Source organism: Tachysurus fulvidraco, chromosome 24 (genome assembly GCF_022655615.1).
Source record: "Tachysurus fulvidraco isolate hzauxx_2018 chromosome 24, HZAU_PFXX_2.0, whole genome shotgun sequence".
Classification (NCBI taxonomy): Eukaryota; Metazoa; Chordata; class Actinopteri; order Siluriformes; family Bagridae; genus Tachysurus; species Tachysurus fulvidraco.
In genome coordinates this window covers 16,888,889-16,905,970 of record NC_062541.1, presented here as the reverse complement: position 1 = coordinate 16,905,970, position 17,082 = coordinate 16,888,889, and the positions used below count along the sequence as shown (strand labels likewise).

The window sequence follows — 17,082 nt, the reverse complement described above, 5'->3', positions numbered from 1 at the left end:
ATAAAACATAAACAAATAAACAATAAACAATGTCTCAGATTAACATGCTGTCTCCTTCTGATTGGTTCTGTGTGGAAAAATATGTTTTTTTTACAGTCTTTAAAGGGACAGATTTATTACTAATTATTACACGAAATGTGTCACATTTACGTATTTAATATCAGCCTTGAATAGCATTCTGTATAATTACAGCTCAAACATATATTTCAGCTCGACATATTGTGATTACATTAAACTGTAATCTGAGAAGTGCTGGATTTCATTACTACATCAACTTGTCTACACAGAGAAATGACTTTATTTCAATTTCTCTGAAACCCACTTATGCTAGAATTACAAATGTGCTTGTGTTCACGGTCTACAGAGGTATAACAAAACGCTTTCCTCGAACCCGTCTGGTGGACTTTATGACCGATACAACATTCGGAATAGAACCACAGTAAATGGAGCAAACAGAAACTAATCACATCATGAACCTATCATCAGCCGTTTATTAGATCTCTACAAGCCAAATGAGCAGCGGAATAAATCGCTCGTGTGGTTTACACACTTATCGGTCTACGGATATTACACTGATTATATACATAAGAACCTAAATGATAAGGAGCTCACACTGTGACCGCTGCAGTGGAATGTTTGCAACCCTTTGGAATAATGTGAATAATGGGAATCTTTCCTATCCAAAGCATAAGTCCATCCTCATCTCTGTACCAGAGAGACTGGGCCGTCTGCATGGAAACAACACACAAGAACACTACACAGAATAGGTTTTTTTAACAAAAGATTAGTCAGTGAGACATGCGTTCACAGTATGATACTAAATATGAAACAATTCGAATAATCTCAAATTTATAAACTGCGTCTCGTTTAGGTAGCAACAGTTACTATGGTAACAGCAAAGCGATGACAGAATGGCTTCAACTGGGTGAATGAATGTGTGAGCTAAGCAAGATTACAGTGAAGCCGCGTGGCACTCAGGATCTTCCGGACATATTCCAAAGCTTTACATCCTTCCAAGCATAAGTGGAGGACAAAAGAAATAATGGATTGACATCAGAAACAAGATTTTCATACAGTGTTTCCACTGCCTTGGTGACTAAACCACATCTATGGCAAATTGGTAAACATGGCCAAAGGTATGTGGACACCAGACCATCTCAGATATGTAGGTATCCAGATGTATTTCCCTTCTGCTGTTCTACTCTTCTCTGAAGGCTTTCCACTAGCTCAGGGGTGTCCGATTGGCTATTCAAATTGAACTGGTGTGGGTGCAGGTTTTCAATCACTAAGCCACACCAGATCCCACCTTCTTCATCGGTAGATTCTGTCTTAAAATAGACTCAGGTGTGGGTTCTGCTTAGTTGGAATGAAAACCTACACCCACACTGGCTCTTGCCAGGTGAGAATTGGCACCTCTCCACACAGGAGTCTGTGTGGATTTGTGTTCATTCAGCTACAAGAGCATTAGTGAGATCAGACACTGATGGTGTAAGAGTGAGGAGGTCTGGGGTTCAGTCGGTGTTCAGTGGGGTTGAGTCAGAGTCAGGGCTCAGTGCAGGACACTCGAGATCTTCCACTCCAATGTTAACACTTAATGTTGCTCTATGTACAGGGGCATCATCATGCTCGAGTGGAGCCTTTTAGTTCCACTGAAGGGAAATTCAATGCATTTGCAGTAATACAAGGCAACAGACATTATATACATTCTTGTATTGTGGGTGTCCACTTTGGTCTATCTATCTATCTATCTATCTATCTATCTATCTATCTATCTATCTATCTATCTATCTATCTATCTTTCTGAATAAACTCATTTCGTGCTCCATATTAGCAAAACAATGATGTCTCTTGTGTTCATCTGATATCAACCTCAGAATTTCATAAATGCACTAAACTGATCATTCATAATCTAATCTAACTATTTAATCAGGTAAAAAAACGGAAATGTTGCAAAACAAGTGACAATTAATAATAATAATAATAATAATAATAATAATAATAATAAATAATAATAACAATACTACTACTAATAATAATAACAATAAACAATAATAATAATAAAAAACAACAACAATACTACTACTACTACTACTAATAATAATGTGCCTTCCTTGCACTTACACCATGCAGGTTGTAAGCGTGTCCACTGTGAACCAATCAGAAAAGAGTACGTGCAGGCGGGAGCCAATCAGGAGTCGGAACCCCAGGGGGCGTAACCCCCAAGGGGCGTGTCCTGCATGTTGTGTTTTCGTGAGCTCGGCCATCATACACACAGACACGTATTTAGTAATAACTACATTTGTATGCATGCCTTTGCTCTAGCGCTCGGATAAATACGTGTGTTTTTACACTTTATGTAGTAAGCACGACGTCAGCACGTGCTGATGTCGCCTCGTGCCTCAGAATAACACGGACAGTAGTTAGGCGCGAGATGCGAAATAAAGCACATATTCAGACCTGCGTCTGTGTGGCGCGCGCGCGCCTGTGTCTTTAGACCGGCTATGTTTACATGCAGCAGGGCTCTCAAGTTTTGAAGACAGGCAAGAGTGACATTTCCCACCCCCAAAAAAATAAAGAGTTTCACCAGGATCACTGACCACATTTTAACCAAAAACAAAGTATTTGTTCAATTTCCATTTATTAATGCGTGTGTGTGTGCATGTGTGTGTGACAGAGGGAGAGAGAGAGAGATATTATGACTGGTGGTGTTTATTGTAAGTGTTTGTTGCCTTTTTGGACCCCTTTATCATGTGTAATGTTGCTTCAATATAAAACAGTTCAGCACAAGCCCAGACATTTTTAGGGTCATGATTGAGGACAATGTCCCTTCCAGAGACGAGCTGTTTCGTGTTGAGGTTTTGTTCAAACCGACCATCAAAAATACCCTCTCTAATGAATGTTTTTTTTTTCTCATTGGTTGTTGCGTTAAATCTTACCCAGATAGTGCTATTTTCTGATTGGCTGTTGTGTAGCCTCTTCTTTTGATTGGCTGATGAGTGTCAGGCTCGACTAAGAACTGAGACGCGCTTGATTCCTGCCTGGTTCCATAGACACAGCGGTGCGGACAGATACATTTTGGGTGCTGCGGCTTATTAAATATATGATAAATAGTCAGTTTTTCTATGTGACAAATACGATGTGTTACAGGAGAACGTGACAAAAGACCAAAATGCGTGACTGTCACTTTGAATGCGTGACACTTGACAGCCCTGCATGCAGCGAGCATGAGCACAATAACGTGAAATAGGTGCATTTGACTGTATACATTTATAGTGTGATGTCAGTTCTGATTAAAGTTAAAATGGCACAGGATGATGATGTAAACGCCACTTACTCGTCTCCATCTGGACAGATGCCTGTTGTCTCGTCATACTTCGTGCAGTAGACATCAGGACTGTAATTAAAGGTCCCGTCTCTCCTCCTGATCGGTCGCCGTCTTCTCTGGTTCAGAAAATGCCAGTGAAAGCAGGTAAAGGGTCTGTGTTGTGTGCATTTGTGCTGCAAAAACAGCGGGCACTGCTCGGTCCTGAACTCCTTCAAATATCTGTCAGGGATGAGTTACAGACACGTCACTGAGCTGAACTGTACATGCACAAACACCACATCTCTGTCAGGGATAAGTTACAGACACAAACTGTACACGCACTAACACCACATATCTGTCAGGGATGAGTTACAGACACAAACTGTACACACACTAACACCACATATCTGTCAGGGATGAGTTACAGACACAAACTCTACACAAACTAACACCACATATCTGTCAGGGATGAGTTACAGACACAAACTGTACACAAACTAACACCACATATCTGTCAGGGATGAGTTACAGACACAAACTGTACACGCACTAACACCAAACATGTGTCAGGGATGAGTTACAGACACAAACTGTACACGCACTAACACCACATATCTGTCAGGGATGAGTTACACACACAAACTGTACACGCACAAACACCACATATCTGTCAGGGATGAGTTACAGACACAAACTGTACACGCACTAACACCACATCTCTGTCAGGGATAAGTTACAGACACAAACTGTACACGCACTAACACCACATATCTGTCAGGGATGAGATACAGACACAAACTGTACACGCACTAACACCACATATCTGTCAGGGATGAGTTACAGACACAAACTGTACACGAACTAACACCACATATCTGTCAGGGATGAGTTACAGACACAAATTGTACACAAACTAACACCACATATCTGTCAGGGATGAGTTACACACACAAACTGTACACGCACTAACACCACATATCTGTCAGGGATTAGATACAGACACAAACTGTACACGAACTAACACCACATATCTGTCAGGGATGAGTTACAGACACAAACTGTACACGCACTAACACCACATATCTGTCAGGGATGAGTTACAGACACAAACTGTACACAAACTAACACCACATATCTGTCAGGGATGAGTTACAGACACAAACTGTACACGCACTAACACCACATATCTGTCAGGGATGAGTTACAGACACAAACTGTACACGCACTAACACCACATATCTGTCAGGGATGAGTTACAGACACAAACTGTACACGCACTAACACCACATATCTGTCAGGGATGAGTTACAGACACAAACTGTACACGCACTAACACCACATATCTGTCAGGGATGAGATACAGACACAAACTGTACACGCACTAACACCACATATCTGTCAGGGATGAGTTACAGACACAAACTGTACACGCACTAACACCACATATCTGTCAGGGATGAGTTACAGACACAAACTGTACACGCACTAACACCACATATCTGTCAGGGATGAGTTACAGACACAAACTGTACACAAACTAACACCACATATCTGTCAGGGATGAGTTACAGACACAAACTGTACACGCACTAACACCACATATCTGTCAGGGATGAGTTACAGACACAAACTGTACACGCACTAACACCACATATCTGTCAGGGATGAGTTACAGACACAAACTGTACACGCACTAACACCACATATCTGTCAGGGATGAGTTACAGACACAAACTGTACACGCACTAACACCACACGCCCCCACACATAAGGAATAATGGACGTTAGAATCTTTACCACGTGTTACTTCAGTAAACAAACATAAAGTATCCGGTTAGACCAGACAGTAATAGACAGTTATAGATGATCACAAACACCACCTGAGACTTCATGTTGTATATTTAACGTGTGTTAACAGAAGACGCAGATCTGTAGGCGCAGTGAGGGCCGTGTATCCGTGCAGCAGTGTAATGGCGTTACGCTAATAACGTAGCGTCGGGCCGAGGCGCAGGGACACACATCACATCATCTGCCCCGTTTGTGTCGTCGCTCCTTCACACCGTGTTTACACAAAGCTTTCTTTTACACACTCACTTTTACACGCTTTTACACGTGACCAGTTTTATCCCAGAAGAACGACACTACGGTGCCGGACACAGTTATGTAAGTGTTTTTTTGTCTCGAACAGAGCGAGAGACTTTAGAGAAGCACCATATTTAATAAACACACTCACACTCTCTCACACACACACACGCGCGCGCGCACACACACACACACACACGTCTGTGTCACAAACACGCGTCTGTTCGCCTTCACAAAACGCCTTTACGTTCTTTAAGTATGCACTTTACTCACGTATAGTGGGTTGGTTTCTCGGTTTGAGGAGAAGAAGCGCTCGCCGCCGTTTTCGAAACCGACGGCATTTTCAGTCAAAACAATAACGGCGCATGCGCGACGACGGCCCCTGTCCTCGCGCTCTGATCTGCTCCGCTCTGCTCTGCCGTCCTCGCGCGCTCTCCTGAGCCAATGACACGCCGCGTACAAAACGTTTCAAATATTAAACTACGACGTGCTTTAAAAAAAAAACACAGCCACTTTAACCCGCACCTTAAACACATGTATTACTTTAAATATTTTATAAAAACGACGGGTTTATGACGGAATTCCTTTACATCGTTATAACCAAGCTACAGTGTTTTTATTTCTCTCCGAACCGCACTAACCGCCTTTTTAAACCAGTGTCTACACGTGACTGAGAGAAAAACGTGATTTATTTTAGCTACAGATTCGTTTATTTTCTGTGTAACGTAACATCAGGGAAGAGAACCGTGTGTGGGCGGAGCTTCGTGGGTCACGTGTCGCTGGAGCGTCTGCTGCTATAAATACCAAGCGCACAAGCGCCTTGTTTTCATTCGCTTCAGGACGTCCAGAGTGGAGGGTCGGAGATACGGAGAGAGATAAATATATACACACACACATATATAAAACAGGTCAGTACACAAACGTCGCCTCACGTTTTTAACCTTCTGTGACGTAAAATATTTATTTAAATCGGAATAAGATGTGTATTCGGTTGTGGTCCGTTATTCTGACTAGTTAGTTGGCTTATGAGGAGATTTTTATGTAATAATTAATTCAATGTATAAATGATTTAATCTTAATAAATGTAGTCCATAGTGTTCGTTATTTCCTACTCGTTAGCTGTGAGTCTGTGTGTTTTGATACTTAATAGATTTCCGCCGGTGCTGTTTTTATTTGCCCGCCATTTTGGACAATGAGCGTTTGAATGGTTAAGGCTTATATTGTGTGTTTATGGCTACCGTGGCAAAATAAAACCTTTTTTTTACTTCACTGGTTTATAATTAATCTCGATGAGATCTCTTCACTCGTTTAGTAGGATTGGTCACGTTACACATAAAACTGTTGTTGATGGATTGTTAGCCTTGCTATGCTAATTAGCTAGTTAGCTAGCTAAACTCCTTGTTTAATAAGAGTAATTATTCTCTATTAAGGTTGATTTTGCTTTAACGCAAGACGTCGACTTGTTGTTTAGGAGGGAAAACGTAAAGTACGGGGTTTTTTTTTCTGGGTTCTGTGCTTTCGATACGTGTCTGTCGTCGAATATAATGTTGTCTAGCTGGTTATTATAGACATCGAGAGGGAACCATAAAGTGAACCGCCGCCATTTTGTCTGCGACACAATTTCTAAGTAAGTGCCTATTTAGGATGGATAATGGTACGTCTGCTCTCGTAAGGTTAAGTGGTGGAGTTTAGAAGTGCTAGACGAAGTGCTTGGCTGCTGATGTGGCTCATCATTTGTGCGTTCGTTTGCGCTTGTCGTTGTTTTTAAGAGCGTTTTCTTTACATTTCCAGCGTTTGAGAGACCATGGCTCGTACCAAGCAGACTGCTCGTAAGTCCACTGGTGGGAAAGCGCCCAGGAAACAACTGGCCACAAAAGCAGCGAGGAAGAGTGCGCCCTCCACTGGCGGAGTCAAGAAACCACACAGATACAGGTGAGCAACACTGCCTTGATGGAAGGTTTACACTACACAGTCCAGATAGTTATTGTGCAAGTGTATTTCTCTTTTTTATTATTATTGTCTTTCTATTAAAGGCCCGGAACTGTCGCGCTGAGAGAGATCCGTCGTTACCAGAAGTCGACCGAGTTGCTCATTCGTAAGCTGCCGTTTCAGCGCCTGGTCAGAGAAATCGCACAGGATTTCAAGACTGACCTGAGGTTCCAGAGTGCAGCCATTGGTGCTCTTCAGGTATATCCCTCCCATCGTGCTCCCTTGTGTGTGGGTTCTTGTTTTGACTATACATTTCAATCATGGGCTTCCAAGTTGCCTCTCAGGGATGAGTTTAAATCCTAACAATGCTCTGTGGCTGGAAGTTCAACATTCTGCCCCATCACTTACAGTGGCACTAACTAATCGTGTACGTCAAAGCCGATCATGATGAAACTGGATCGTGCTTTCCTCTGACTGTTGTTGCACCACTCTGTGATGTGACATGAGCAGACCTTTTGACTGGTGTCACATGTTTTGCAGGAAGCATGTGATTGCCTTGACAGTCTTGGTTTTGTAGCCACATGATGGAGACCTGACTGCTAGTCACTAGTTTTTTTTTTTTTAACCAGGGGTTACTGTGTTACTTTCACAGGAAGCAAGTGAGGCTTACCTTGTCGGCCTGTTTGAAGACACTAACTTGTGTGCCATTCACGCCAAGAGGGTCACGATCATGCCCAAGGACATCCAGCTGGCGAGGCGAATCCGAGGGGAGCGAGCATAATGAAATTTGTCATGTTTTAATCTTTGTTAACCATACACCCTAAAGCAGTGGATTTTAACTGATTGCATAATTTTGTAAAACATTCCCTTCAGACTCAGGTTTCTGGTGAATAATGTGTATTTACTATTAGCAGTGCTCATTGTAGAGTAGCATTAGTTTGCATGCTGCACTATTTATCTTTTTACATTGATTATTGGGTTGTTAATAAAATTTTACTACCTCAGTTTTGCCTACTTGGGTTTTTTTCCCCCTGTCTTGTTTGCTTTGTGGCAAATTTGATTCTTTCAGCTGATGGTTTTCTGTAAAACTTTAAACTACCTGAAACGTGCATTGAAATTGTGTGGTTTTCTCAAATTATTGCCTCGTAGCTGTCTCTAACTTGCCCACTAGAGGTCACGATTACATTACCGTGTGCTCATGAATGTGCCATGTCCAGTTTTATCTTTAAAGCGCTGCCAGTTTAATGGAGCCGTCACTGATTTCCTTGTTTCTTCAAATAGAACGAACTGCTGCAGTATCTTCTAGCTTTTATAACCAGCCCCATTCAGTAGATGCTGCTGCCTTTTGCTGATGTCTGTAACCCCAATTCAATTTCTTCCTCTTTTTCCAATGAAATTTAATATGCAGATGTAATTGGCAGGTTTGTTCCATTATTCAAACTTTAATTTCCCTTGTATGCACAACTCCAGGATTATGCATGAACACACTATTAATTAGCTTTGCCCTGCTAGTGCGCACTCATTGGTACTGGGCTCTTGTTGATGCATTAATGGAATGGAGATCCTGTGGCAGTTTGTTCATAATGATCTCAGCCTCCATTACAAGATTCAGTTCTGCACAAATGCCAAGAAAGCCGAAGTAAAACGCCAGCTTTCGATTTCTGGTTTGTTTAAAAAAAAATCGTTTACACGAAAGTGTTTACCCCAAGTTTAAATATTGCAATATGACTTTAGAGCTGATTGAACCACATCAAAAGGGAAGCCATGCATACGAAAAACTGCAGACGACGTACGTGCCAGCAGTCGTGACGTCAGAGTCCTTAAACTTTGAGCCTTTCTCAAGTCTCAGCTGCATCTGCAGGTCTCCTGTCACACACTTCTCACAGTCTGCACTGGACCTCTGTCCCTCTGCTCTTGCTCTTTGTAACTACAAGTTCATGTGTTATCCTGTCTCTTTATTCACACATACACACATAATGAACATGCCCCACTTGCTAGTTCTCTTGGGAAGGACTGAAGGGCTCCGTCTTGGCGCCACTTGTTTTAAGTAACGATGCTCACCAGCTCTCCATTAAATTATCACTTGTGTGTCTTCCCATCATGGTCCCATGTCGCTGCCTCTTGTCCATCCCCAGGCGGTTCTCAGCATGTTCCTGATTGCATCTGTGGGCCTGAACATAGACAAATCTCATAAGGAACTCTAATGAGAGGAACTCCCTGGGGTCTGTCTGTGAATTGATGTTTATTAAGCTACATCAGCAAGTTAATTGAAATAACCGTACATAGCTCCTTACGTTAAAATCACAATGTAGTACATGGCTCTTATTTCCCAGGCTGTTCTCATTGTCACAGCTGAAAAAACAACTGCTGGATGGCCACTGTTTGTGTTCTTGGTTTGTAACGTTTTCCCAGACCAGACTAAACCTGCAGGTGGGAGGGGGGATACTCCAGGAACATCCAGGCTTCTACACATCATATCCGATCCAGAGTTTATCCTGGTAACATTGGCAGATTTCACTCTGGTTTGAACACCAATACCGGTATACACCCCACACACACCTAGCAGAAACTTAGTAAAGCCAATCCACCTACCTGACTGCTTTGGAACAGTAGAGGAAACAAGAGAACCTGGAGGAACCCCTCATAGATACAGAGAAAAAAATGTACACAGAGCTCAGAGCAACCCAGGAATATAAATAATCATAAAAAGGGAAAGTAGATGAATACGCTGAAGCTGTGTTACAACACTAACTAAATGTCCACTAATGCTCTGTTTTCACCTGTGCTCATGAGTCCCTAATAAAGGTCGACATTGTGTAAAAATAACAACACTGGCAACCCCAAGTGGTCTGGTTTGTTTTTGTTTTTTCTCCAGTATGATTGACCTTTTCATTACTTTTGACATTTACATTATAATTACTCTTTCTGGAATGGCCCACAGATTTGAACTTACATACCAAAACAAAAAGAAGAATCATAATCACTGTCATAAATTTAAGCACCATTAAAAAGGGTCCAAAAGTCACATCTGTACTAACGAATGTATTTTTTGTTTGTTGCATCTTCATCTGTCCGTTGCATGCGATTGCACATTGTATTCCATCTCGGTGCTGCCACCTTTTGACATTTGTAACGCCTCTAAATCTCACCTCTTTATAGAGAACTTGTTTAAAGACCTGATTGAAACATTATGATGTAACTATTTTGTCGGACATAAGATACCATTTTACAGTAATATCGAGCTTTGGTTATTAGAATGTTGTCCGATGTGATTTGGAGACTGAATTGAGATGTTAGTGAGATAGTGAAGGGGGATTATCACAATCATATAGGTTACTGTAGGGGAAGTGGTGGCTTAGTGGTTAAGGAAGAACAAGAAGCACGTTACATCACAGTGAATTTCTTTCTTCACATATCCCATCGTTGGAGGTTGGGGTCAGAGCACAGGGTCAGAAATGATACAGCACTACTGGTGCAGAGAGGGTTAAGGGCCTCGCTCAAGGGCCCAACAGTGGCAGCTTGGCAGTGCTGGGGCTTGAACCCTGATCCTCTGATCAACAAACCAAAACCTTAACAACTTGAGCCACCACTGCACATAGATTCAGTTTTCATACCAGTGATGCTTTAATGAAGCTCATGCTCAAGTTCTTTAGCACAAGATGAGGATGAGGTTCCTTTATGTCTCTTGTTCCTCGCAAGGTTTCTTCCTAATGTCATCTCATGTTATAAATGCTATACATGCAAAATTAAACCAAAAAAAAAACACAACATTTTACTCTGAGAAGCTTTACACAAATCATTACATAGTCTCCAGTCCAGGAGTGGTCAGTGTAGTGTTCGTACACCACGCCAAATCCCAACCTCATACACTCACTGTCCAGTTTATCTGTACGTCAATGGATCATATAGCAGTGCATAAAATCATCCAGATCTCACTTACCTCACGTTCTCATTACACTCCAGAACGGGGAAATGGCATGGATGCTGGTATCAGACAGCATTTCAGAAATTGCTCACTTTGGGGGATTTCCACTCATAGTGTTTACACAGAATGGTACAATAAACATTCAGTTGTGAGATCAGAAAAAACGTGATTAAAGATGTGATGAATCAGACTGGTTTGAGTTTCTATAGCAACTCAAATAACCACTCTTTCCACCCATGCTGAGCAGAAAAGCATCTTGAGGTGGATGAGATACAAAAGAAAAGAAAAAACACACAAAAAAAACCTTTGGCACTTTTTCATTGTAACTTTGAACAAATGTTTTCAAGTCATGGTATCTTACGTATGTAACCTAGTGAGCAGCATTAATGTATTCAGTGTTAGAGATTTAAGCACTTATGTACGTCGCTCTGGATAAGGGGTCTGTCACATGCTGTAAATGTTAATATCTACAGAGGGACTGTTTAACAAAACAGTGAAATATTTCATCGATAGCTATTTCAGTATTACTTACTGAATTATGAGATGATGATGATGTTGATGATGATGTACACAAGATGATGATGATGATGTACACAAGATGATGATGTTGCTTCTACTGTCTATAACAAATTCTTCACCTAATCTACAGATCACCCTCACATGCTATGTCATGCCTAATGCCCAATAATTACGAGTTTCTGTGACAAAGAATAACATATTCCTTGAGAATCCGATCCATTTTTATCAATAATAACAGTTCTAGAGAAAATAACACATCCTGTGGAATGACTCAGAGATATGAGCAGGGCTAGATATGTGACTGAAAGCACTGTACTGAATAAACATCGCTGATGGAGCGCTGCTGGATGGGTTACTGAAAGCTCAAGTAATGTGTTTACATTACCTTTTGCCTTCCGCAAGCCACCTGCCCCCTGTCTCCTACCCCTGGTAAACAGGAGCCAACACCTGGGGTTAGAATTGATAACACCTCCGTCTGAGCACACAGTAAATCTCGTAAGTCAGTCTTGTAGATATTCAGTGAACTTGGGCAGTGAACTTGAATCTTTCTGTTCTAGATAGATAGATGGATAGATGGATGGATAGATAGATGGGTGGGTGGGTGGGTGGGTGGGTGGATGGATGGATGGATGGATGGATGGATGGATGGATAGATAGATAGATAGATAGATAGATAGATAGATAGATAGATAGATAGATAGATAGATAGATAGATAGATAGATAGATAGGTGGGTACGTAGGTAGGGTAGGCAGGTAGGTAGGTAGGTAGATATATAGGTAGGTAGGCAGGTAGGTAGGTAGGTAGGTAGGTAGGCAGGTAGGTTGTGGCATATGTGTAAGCTTGCCCCATGAAAAAAAAAGAACCACACTGATGCAGTGAAGAAACAGATCAAGTTTTTTTTTTTAATTTGTTCCCTTACCATGGACTCATTGAGCACAATCCCCCTGAAGTACAAATGTCATCACCTTGAAACATTATATGTTTTTTTTTTAATCTTTAAAGTTTACTTTTAAAAAAACAGATCCGTTATTTCATCTCTGCTTTGCGTTTACTTTTCATTCCATTAATATCTTTGCGAAGGAATAATCCCTTGCTTTCCGTATAGATTACACTCTGCAGGAAATAAAGCAAACACGGTGCTTCTCCTTCAAATGCTTTTCTAAGATAATCTGTATATCGCTGTCAGTTGGTGGCTACACCTACGTTCTCTGCCCTACTCCTACCCTACTGCTCTACGGTTTCAGAGCAACTTCATTCTCAGAGGAATTTCAATAGAAAAAAAAACATTCCGATTGTTCTTCTTAGAAATGCAACAAATCTCATGAGGCGTTCCCAGTAGCTGTGGAACTACGTTCGGTCCTAGACTTCAGACTCGCTCCGAACTGGGATGTTGAGGTCCAGAGTGTGGTGGCAGAAGCGATAGACCACTGACCAGCTGGCCTTCTGCTTCACAAAGAGCCTCAGCTTGTCTCTGAAGGTCTCTCCTAGGAAGCTGTAGATGATAGGGTTCAGGCAGCTGTTGGAGAAAGCCGCCAGGTTGACAATATGTCCAGTCAGAGGGTAGTCGTGCCACAGGGTGGTTGCGCTGCGCTTCGAAGGATCAGGACCCTGGAGCAGCTGGATGCTGATGAAGACGTTCTCAGGTAGCCAGCAGATGAAGAACACCAGCACCACCACGACGATCATGCGCAGGGCTTTCTGTCGGCGTGGCCACAGGCCCCTGTGCTTCTGAGCCCGCATAAGGATGCGCACAATCAGAGAGTAGCACAAACCGATGATAGAGAAAGGCACGAGGAAACCGATTGTCACCTCCAGCCACTGGATCTCAAAGACGTTGGCGAAGCAGAAGTGGATCTCGCCCGTGTGCTGTGTCTGCACAATGGTGAAGGGCAGCAGGGTTGCCAGGATGGAGGCCATCCAGATGAGGCTGCAGCTCAGCTTGGCATGCTGCATGGTGCGCAGCGGTCTGCTGCTCATGGAGTTGGCTAGAGCCACGTAGCGGTCGAAACTCATCCATGTCAGGAAAAAGATGCTGCTGTACATGTTGACTTGCAGGAAAAGAGACATGAAGGTGCAGAGAACAGCATAGTCATAGTACTTCTCGTTCAGGTTAAAGACCTCGATGAGAGAATCAGCCACTAAAATGAGATCAGCCACTGCCAGGTTGATGAAATAAAGGTCAGGGATGGTCATCTTCTCTCTGTGGTTCAGGTTAACCACCAGGATGAGGATGTTCCCAATAATTCCAATGGGGAACAGTAGGATTGTGTACAGGCAGGAGAGGAAAAGCCCAATGACATAAAACTCATAGGTGCTTGAATTCTCGTTTAGACCTGTGGAGTTAAAGTCAAACGAAGTGTTGAAGTGCTCGGTGCTGTTCTGATAAATGTGAATCAGAGTGGATGTCTGCTCTTCCATGCTGACAGAGTCTCTGTACTGCATGTCCCGAATCATAGGTCAAACGCTTCACACACACTACATACTGCATTTGAGTGTGTGCCCAGCTCGCAGTATTGAGCGGACATGTCATTTAGGCTGTAATTCCCATTCTTTACAGTCTGATCTTACACAACAGACAGTTCAGCAGCAGTCAATAGCATCCTGAGGAGTTCGCCTCTTGAGACGGGACGGTCTTGGGAATAGATGCCAATGAGCACCTCCATGTTGTTAATCATCTCATCTGTGGGGGCTGTCTGGACTTGTGTGATCCATGACACTGACACGAGGGGTCTCTCTCTTTCTCTCTCTCTTTTTCTCTCTCTCTCTCTAGAGGCCGTGCTTCTTTTGTACAGTTTGTTCTTTACACATTTTAATTCCAATGCTGCTTTGCCTCCTCCGGTCCAAAAGCATGATTATTCATCAGGCAGCAGTCGATGACGCTATTACTGTGACACCTAATCTAGTGAGAAACAGGAAGGGAGAAAAGAAGAGAGAGAGAGAGAGAGAGAGAGAGAGAGAGAGAAATAATTACAAGAAGAAAAATACCAGGCACCCTTCTCCTGTGCTGTGCCTAGCATCAATTCCTTTATCGTTCCATGTCAGTATTTAATATTTATTACAGTGTCACTATCCCAATTTACACACAATATTAGAGTACATAAGAAGCACTAGGAAGTGATTTAAATGCAAAACACAACATATAGATGAGCTCCAAAGAACAATAAAACAACTTGATAGATATGCAGAAAGTCTATCAGCAGATTTTCCACCAAAGCCGGAAGAAGGTACGAAGCGATCTACAGCTACATGATTATTTTCCTGTGATTAATGACGAGGGAAAGACATAATGAAATCATTTTCGTCTTCACACGGAGGAAACAGAGATGAGTAGAATACAAGACCAAACCCAGTCGCAATGTATCTACACACATAGAGAATATACATACTATTCAATTAGCAAATTCTAGACAGTTCTTCGCTTCATTAAAGATGCAAAGGTATTGCCATAATGAGAATGATCATCTTGTGCAGAAGAGAAAATCTTGACCTTTAACGGATGACCAGAGCCCCTCAGCACGCTGCTCAGCTGCTGCTTATTCCTGTGAAATATTAATTCCTTTCCAGTAAAACACACACCTTCACGGCTACATTCGACCGCCGCAAAGTACGCCCTCCGTATCCAGAGCATAATAAAGCCTTAAAGCACAGAGATGGACAGATTTTACTGTAGTTATATCATATAATCTGTCCATCTGTTACAGATGTAAATCACATGCCCTTTCACAGCAAAGCCCTGGGCTTAAGGATCAGGTTCCCAGTCAAATTGACTGAATTGAGGAAGAAAAAAACTCATTTGTGCTGCCAGGTTACTAAAATTAGCAAAGGTTTATTTTTAGCCAGGTTCAGAATTTTAGAGAATATAGGCAAAGTGTAACAACCACTTTAAGTATTAATTATTATTAAACTCTCACAATAAACTGAGGTATTAAAAAATTTAATAAATCAGCTTCATCTCAAATTATGAGAGAAAACATACAGCTTAGATGTAAAGATATAAAGTATGAGCTTAGATGGGCTTTATTCGACCTAGCTAGTTATTTTAAGCCTACAAATCTATTCTTGATGATAATCGTACAGACGTTATAGACACGCGTTATAGTGCACAGTATCGATCGTTACAACTTTTTCTTGTGCTTGAAATTCACAGAAAAAATACTCTAGAAATGGATTTGAATTCATTTCAGTTTCTGTTTAATCTGCAGACATACTGTAAGTGATGAACTTTTCATTTTTCAGAGACATTGCTCACGCTCGGTTGTTTTCGTTCCCAAACGCATTATCCATCCGGTCATAAGATTTTCTCTCTCTATGAACAAGCTACATTTCATGACCTAGCTGTTAAGGAAAGGTTCTTACCTTCCAGGAGTGTGACTGTGGCTGTGGCTGTCATGCAGGCAGTGTGGCGCTCGGTTGCAGAATTCAGACAAGGCTCTGAGGATTGTAATCCCACATACGGTTCCTCTCCCAGCGCCCCCTACATGCAAAGTCCTGCCTGAGAAGAGGGATCGAGCCAGGGACGATCAAAGCAGCCTCCCACCATTCTAGCTCACTCCTGAGATTTGCTGTGTGTATTTGTGTGTGTGTGTGTGTGTGTGTGTGTGTGTGTGTATACACTGTCTGCCCAATCTCCTCCACCTCCTCATTTGCTTTCTCCTCCTTCCTCAGCTCTGTCTTGAGTTCTGCTCTTATCCCCCTCACCACATAATCTAACCCCCCCCCCCCCATTCCCCACAACCCCCCTCCCTTCCTTTTCCCCCGGCAGCATCACAGATGAGAAGAACCCACTGACCTGAGTGACTTTGTAACAGGTGAACGCAGACACGCCTCCTGATTCTCCTAACACGCTCAGCTACACGTTCCAAAGCCTGAGTTATCGCTTTCAGGAACCTGACTTTTAAAAGTCAAACCTTGTGACTGCTGCAAATCTCTACTGAGAAACCTGCAGATCAGCAGCACGAGGCCTTCGTTCCTATAAACACTGCAACGTTAAGCCCGAAGACAACAACGCTCGATCATTTTATTCTAACGTTCAAATTCAGGAGCCTTATAGATAGCCTTATATAGCCTTATATGAGTAATATAGAAATTAGCATTTTAATTTATTTCTTTATTTAAAAGTAACCTACACGGTGCGTTCATAACACATTCATAAGCATTGCATAAATATTTTTCATTTTAATTTACAAAAGGCTCATGTCGAGACATTTCATCCTTTATATTTCTTATGATATTATATATATATATATATTTTAATTATTTACAATTTATTTGGACTTTGTTCTTTTTATGTCTGCAGTTCACTTTATGAGTTGACCGATTCA

At 42.0% G+C, this 17,082-nt stretch overlaps 3 protein-coding genes across 6 annotated transcripts in view; 1 reads left to right on the top strand and 2 right to left on the bottom strand.

Annotated features, from left to right (window-relative positions):
* The window catches only part of unkl (unk like zinc finger), a 30,813-nt gene extending 25,014 nt beyond the window's left edge, over positions 1-5,799 (bottom strand). For both annotated transcript variants that reach the window (XM_027134055.2, XM_027134056.2), the window contains exons 1-2: positions 5,660-5,799; positions 3,335-3,544 (exon numbers count right to left, since the gene is read on the bottom strand). In XM_027134055.2, the coding sequence (XP_026989856.2) occupies positions 3,335-3,544; positions 5,660-5,727 (278 nt within the window). In that variant the 5' untranslated portion in view covers positions 5,728-5,799. The remainder of the gene's footprint in view (positions 1-3,334; positions 3,545-5,659) is intronic.
* h3f3a (H3 histone, family 3A) lies at positions 5,771-8,319 on the top strand. Of its 2 annotated transcripts, none has more exons than XM_027134057.2 (4): positions 5,771-6,294; positions 7,178-7,318; positions 7,420-7,573; positions 7,968-8,319. In XM_027134057.2, the coding sequence occupies exons 2-4, from the start codon at positions 7,191-7,193 to the stop codon at positions 8,094-8,096; spliced, it is 411 nt and encodes a 136-aa protein (XP_026989858.1). In that variant the 5' UTR covers positions 5,771-6,294; positions 7,178-7,190; the 3' UTR covers positions 8,097-8,319. The 2 variants fall into 2 exon arrangements, with proteins under 2 accessions (XP_026989858.1, XP_047663695.1); XM_047807739.1 differs by having other exon boundaries at positions 6,208-6,293; positions 7,175-7,318.
* A 4,335-nt stretch (positions 8,320-12,654) lies between these two features.
* gper1 (G protein-coupled estrogen receptor 1) lies at positions 12,655-16,476 on the bottom strand. 2 transcript variants are annotated; one of them, XM_047807675.1, is made up of 2 exons: positions 16,118-16,476; positions 12,655-14,660 (listed from the first exon to the last, which is right to left on the bottom strand). In XM_047807675.1, the coding sequence occupies exon 2, from the start codon at positions 14,213-14,215 to the stop codon at positions 13,121-13,123; it is 1,095 nt and encodes a 364-aa protein (XP_047663631.1). In that variant the 5' UTR covers positions 14,216-14,660; positions 16,118-16,476; the 3' UTR covers positions 12,655-13,120. The 2 variants fall into 2 exon arrangements, with proteins under 2 accessions (XP_047663631.1, XP_026989859.1); XM_027134058.2 differs by having other exon boundaries at positions 12,655-14,655.
* Positions 16,477-17,082: the final 606 nt, after the last annotated feature.

What these genes read in the sequence shown, in the direction of transcription:
- h3f3a (XM_027134057.2), top strand. Translation starts at nt 7,191, where the DNA reads ATGGCTCGTACCAAGCAGACTGCTCGTAAGTCCACTGGTGGGAAAGCG. An exon ending in AAGAAACCACACAGATACAG is followed by an intron (nt 7,319 to 7,419) that starts GTGAGCAACACT and finishes TTTCTATTAAAG; the next exon opens with GCCCGGAACTGTCGCGCTGA. An exon ending in CAGCCATTGGTGCTCTTCAG is followed by an intron (nt 7,574 to 7,967) that starts GTATATCCCTCC and finishes TTACTTTCACAG; the next exon opens with GAAGCAAGTGAGGCTTACCT.
- gper1 (XM_047807675.1), bottom strand. Translation starts at nt 14,215, where the DNA reads ATGATTCGGGACATGCAGTACAGAGACTCTGTCAGCATGGAAGAGCAG.